General features: G+C 41.0%; 1 protein-coding gene across 1 annotated transcript; it reads right to left on the bottom strand.

The window, feature by feature from the left end:
- Window positions 1-1583: 1583 nt before the first annotated feature.
- Window positions 1584-4162, bottom strand: LOC103512241 (proton-associated sugar transporter A). Its single transcript, XM_017445320.2, has 4 exons — window positions 4068-4162; window positions 3488-3618; window positions 2746-2920; window positions 1584-1930 (listed from the first exon to the last, which is right to left on the bottom strand). The coding sequence occupies exons 1-4, from the start codon at window positions 4137-4139 to the stop codon at window positions 1700-1702; spliced, it is 609 nt and encodes a 202-aa protein (XP_017300809.1). The 5' UTR covers window positions 4140-4162; the 3' UTR covers window positions 1584-1699.
- Window positions 4163-5785: the final 1623 nt, after the last annotated feature.

Raw genomic sequence — 5785 nt, forward strand, 5'->3', positions numbered from 1 at the left:
TAGGATCCCCTAATAAAAAAAAAAAAAAAAAAAAAATGCAGCCCATGGTATTAAGAACATGGTACCTATTTCATGAACGCTTTGTCGTAAGAGAAAAGAAATTTTGTGAAAAAATTAAGCGATTTTTTGGGTGATTTTTGCGATCTATTTAGCAAGTCCGAATATTTATGTAGTCGATTTGTTTGTAATCCCGTAATAGAAAGTCGTGTGGTGTTCCCACCAGATGTTTTCATTCAAAGTAGGTACCTATGAGGGGCCCAGCTAACATATGTCTATATACCTATATCTAGGTATGTCTATTTGTCTATTCTAGGCAATAAGGTTACTAATAGGTTACAGATGGGAAGACCTACTAGTGAAAACGAGCTTAAATTTCCTGCCAAGTTACGTCAGGATAGTATGGGGGGATGGGGTGAGTGAGCTCTAAATGGAAAAGAAAGTAACAAATATGGCCATGGGCTCATGCATATTGTCTAGTGACAGAGCTCTACATAAATAGAAACAGAAATGGGGGTTTGTGCATAATTTTTAATGACGAAAGTTTCACCCAGCCAACCTAGCTAGCTTGGTTGGTAGTGCGTCTGCCTTGTAAGCGCTAGACCGCGGGTTCGATTCCCGCCCGGGGCGGATTTTATCCTGATGGGATAATTCGAAAATCCGATTGAGGGTTTCTATCATTGTCCTTTGTGGATTTGGGACGAGTTTTCTTTTAAAACCTAGAACCCTCGATTTTGAACAATGTCATCTTTAAATAAAGCTCGACATCCCAATAGATCACCAGAGTTAAGTAAACTTGAATGCAACGAAGATAAGCAACGTTGAGCGTGATTGGGTTTCCAAATGGGACACCATCTGGGCAATCGTGTTGCTCCAGACTTTCCCTGCCCCACTTGGGCTGGGTGAAGTTAATGTGAGGGGGGCGGCTTGTCGCGGAATGGTGGGTAAAACGAAAACTCCTTCATAAAAAAAAAATGCTGTATTCTGATTGGTTGATAGACTTGATAATTAATTATTTAAATCGTAAAATCTGGTACCGGCCCTTAATCGGTTAAACATGAAACGTGTTTTATGGCCGATCTTACCACTGAAAGTTAACACAGTGTCAAGGGTTTTCTTAAACGTCACCCATTTGATTTACACAGGCCAGTATTTCTTAAACTCTTTTTTTTTTTCGTTGGACGCTTTAACCTTAAACTCTGGATTGACTGAACTGAAAACTCTAGGACACGCTAGGTCAGGGTTGTCCAACCTTAGGGCAGCCGACTCAGCCGAGGGCCGCAAGAGACCAAGGTAGAGAGTTGGCGGGCCGCAAAAACTCAACTCACGGGGGGGGGTAGAGAGTTGGCGGGCCACAAAAACTCAACTCAGGGGGGGGGTGGCCTGGTGTAATTTAATTATAATATAATTTTATTTTATTATGAAAACTTACCACATGATGACATTAGTGCGATTTCTGTGGACACTCTGCAGCTGACACAATCATGCGTGAATATCGACATTCTCGTCTTCGGTACACAAATAAATTTGAAAGTTTTCATGCATTAATTACCTATTTTATTTAGTATATTTACTGTTATTTCTCATTTTCGTTCATTTTTTTAGGCGGGCCTTCGCGGGCCGCGGGTTGGACAAGCCTGCTGTAGGTGGTAAGTTTGGGCATTAGTAGCCGGCCAAACAGGCTCCCAAGAATGCATCCGATTCACAGGTCCAAATAGAGAACTTTAGTCGCGGTCAGAGCACCACAGAAGGCGAGAGATGAGGCCACCACGACCACCACTGTGGTAGTTCCGGCCACCGAGATGATAGTTCCGAGGCAGAGTGATAGAGAGAACTGAGCTAGAAACACCATGGCTTGGACAATAGCCAGGTCTGTGCCCAGACCTCGAATCTGAGTGGAGGGGAGAGGGTCACCCTCCGGTGAAATCTCGAACTGAAATGAGATAGAGATGTGTAGAGTGAGTGAGTTATGAAAAGAACTGCTCTTTTCAGTGAACTACTCAGTCAGTAAGTCAGATCCCAGCTCCTTATAACCTATAAGGTTATTAAATTTTTACAACTCCCTATTAAATTCGTAGTAGCTTAACTCATCCTTTAGGGCTGTTCGCCTCCACACCTAAGCCTTGGAGTGCGCTTTTGTGTATGGTATAACTCTCTATAATTAAAGAGTAAGTATCACCTTTTAGTATTCTTTTTAGTGTACTACCTACTCAGTCAATGAGTCAGATCCGAAAACACTTAACTCAAACTGCCTATATGGTACCTATAGAGAGGGGTATGAAGTTGGGGTCTGAATTATGGGTCCACTAAAAAGAGTAGTAACGGTTGTAGAAAAAAAAAATCATAATTATGTTGAACGGTTTTGACAAATGCCATCAAAATCGGACCGAATATTCCAGAAAGAAAGAAAAAAAAATCAAACTAAAAAGAAATTTGTCAACTTTGTGAAGTTCCATATGAGTTAAGATGAAATGATTAGGTACTGATACTCTTCATCCGAGGGAAGTACCTATTAGTTATCATTTCATCTTAAGAAAATTGTCAATCTAATATCTTATAACTCACTTTTCGTTCAATCTAAAAGGAATTTTAATCGTGTTGAGCATTAAATGCTGATCACAAATGTCCTTCCTCGCTTGATAAAGACGCTAAATTTTATGACTTGACTTGGACTCGAACCACCAACCTCCAGATCCAGAGTCCACCGTGCTAACCACTACACCACTGAGGTTGGTTCAATCTACTTACCACATTGCAGGCGTGGTAGTGAGCCACTATCAGATAGGGCATTGTAAACAGAGTGGAATACATCACTCCTGCTGTCCAGGAAAACAGGATGACTCCGAACTTACTCTTGGTGAGTGCCATGAGCATCATACCTGTCGAATAGAACAGGAGACCTCCCACGTACACGTTCTTGGCTCTGGAATAAATCGGGAACATGAGAAAAGAAAAATATTAAGGGACAAATTATAGAAGGGTAAAAAATGTAAAAATATTAAGGGATATTTTAGAGAAGAATAAAAAAAGAAGAATGTACAAAGGATCTGGCCCAAAGGACCAAAATGTAAGACATCTGGCCTGAAGGACCACATTTATGAATATCCGGCCCGAAGGACCAAAATTATGAATATCCGGCCCAAAGGACCAAAATTATGAATATATATGCGGCCCAATTATGAATATTCGACCCGACGGACCATAATTATTAATATCCGGATCAAAGAAACAAAATAAGGGATTTCCAAATACAATAATTTAGATTAGTGATATCCATGCCTGATACTAGAGTAGTGTTGAGATCCAGGGATGGATAGTAGTCCCCTAGGAGATGTCCTATATCCTTTGCTATTATTTTGTAGATTAGATCGTGTCTAATCTACAGAATACGTAATAGCTTATTTATTGTATTCGAAAACTTTTCCCCGTTTTTTAAGATCTGAAATTTTAGCCCTTCATTTTCATCCAGTGAATCAGTGTCTATACTCACCTAAATCTCTGGATCAACTTATCAATGATAGTAGAATAGCAAGCACACGACAGAGAGTACATGCTCATACCCCAACATCCAAATCTGACTCCCTCTTCATACAAAGCGTGAGATTCCGACTCTGGAGGTGCCTGCAAGGGTTAATATGGAAAATTGACGATATAAATAATCGTTTGGCAAAAACGGATCGCACAAAATAAAAATCCGAGGCCTTGTGGGTATCACACTAGGCTTGAACGCCGAAAGTTCCGGGTTCGATTCCCGGTCAAGTCCAATTTTTTTCGGCTACGAGTTTTGAGTTCGGGGTGCACTTAGCCTCGTGAAAACAATTGAGTAGCTACTTTAACTAATTTAGTTAATTTTGTCTGTTTCTTTCACCATAACTCTCGAATGCTTTATCCGATTTGGATAAAAACACATAAAGAAAATTCCCTTTTGTGCCCAATCGACTACATGAAAGACCTAGTGCTCCTAGTTGGCAGTTTTTCCCCTAAATGATTCCTAAAGTTAAACAACAGTTCTATTATGGAGCTTCTCAAAGTTACTGAGTCTTCCATAGAGTCTTTCACTGTTCTATTACCATAGGATCTCCACCAAACACAGACTCGCCTACAAAGTCGGTAAAGTAGAGTGAGTAGCAAACATGTGCCATCCAGCAGAACAGATTGGTGGCACACAGGATAGGATCAGACCTGAAGAGGGAATTTAATTTTGTGATACATATACCTATTATTAAAGCCAAGGGCATCTTTAAAGGTGCGGAAACCTACTAAATTGATTCAATGCTTAGCTACGTACACAAAAAGGTCACTTTGAGGTTCAGGTGTAGGGGCGAACAGCCTCAAAGGATGAGTAAAGCTTATACGAATCTACGATTCATGTAAAGATACACAGCTGGCTTAGTTAGCTTGAAAGGCAGCATGTCTGCCTTCTAAGCGCTGCGCTGGACCGCGAGATCGATTTAAACCGGGAGCGAACATTTTTCTAAACAGGTAAGGTTCGTTCTCGGAACGACTGGCTTTCTACAATCCTCTCCTCTTTTTATCTTCAATTTCGGCACCGTAAGACTTCGGTTGTTACACTTCCCAGACCTTAGCAGTAACAAACAGTTCCCTCAATCAAACCTCTTTAAACAAAGTTTGTTGTTGAGCTAAAGGGACTACAATATGCCCTATTTCGACAGCCGAAAATTAAATAATCCCCTTACTATACTTACCGAGTTAGCTTGAAAGGTAGCATGTCTGCCTTCTAAGCGCTGCGCTGGACCGCAAGATCGATTTAAACCGGGAGCGAACATTTTTCTAAACAGGTAAGGTTCGTTCTCGGAACGGCTGGCTTTCTACTATCCTCTCCTTCTTTTATCTTCAATTTCGGCACCATAAGACTTCCGTTGTTACAGTGTTCCCAGGCTTTAGCAGTTACATACAGTTCCCTCAATCAAACCTCTTTGAACAAAGTTTGTTGTTGAGCTAAAGGGACTACAATATGCCCTATTTCGACAGCCGAAAATTAAATAATCCCCTTACTATACTTACCGATACACAAAAAGCTCACTTTGAGGCTTAGGTGCAGGTGCGAACAGCCTCAAAGGATGGGTAAAGCTTATACGAATCTACATTTCATGAAAAGATACACAGCTGGCCAAGTTAGCTTTTTTTTTAAAAAAAGAGGTTTGACAGAGGGAACTGTAACTGCTATGGTCTTATCGTCCGGAAATCGAAGAGAGAAGGAAGACAGGATAGGAGAAAACACTAGATGTTTTCATTCGAAGTAGGTACCTATGAGGGGCCCAGCTAACATATATCTACATATGTCTACATATATCTAGGTATGTCTATTTGTCTATAAGTAATGCTATTCTAGGCAATAAGGTTACTAATAGGTTACAGATGGGAAGACCTACTAGTGAAAACGAGCTTAAATTTCCTGCCAAGTTACGTCAGGATAGTATGGGGGGATGGGGTGGGTGAGCTCTAAATAGAAAAGAAAGTAACAAATATGGCCATGGGCTCATGCATATTGTCTAGTGACAGAGCTCTACATAAATAGAAACAGATAGGGGTTTGTGCATAATTTTTAATGACGAATGTTTCACCCAGCCAGCCTAGTTAGCTTGGTTGGTAGTGCGTCTGCCTTGTAAGCGCTAGGCCGAGGGTTCGATTCCCGCCCAGGGCGGATTTTATCCTGATGGGATAATGTTCGTTCTCGGAACGGCTGGCTTTCTCCTATCCTGTCTTCCTTCTCTCTTCGATTTCGGGACGATAAGACCATAGCAGTTAAAGTTCCCTCTGTCAAACC

This window comes from Diaphorina citri, unplaced genomic scaffold (assembly GCF_000475195.1).
Source record: "Diaphorina citri unplaced genomic scaffold, Diaci psyllid genome assembly version 1.1 scaffold813, whole genome shotgun sequence".
Lineage (NCBI taxonomy): Eukaryota > Metazoa > Arthropoda > Insecta > Hemiptera > Psyllidae > Diaphorina > Diaphorina citri.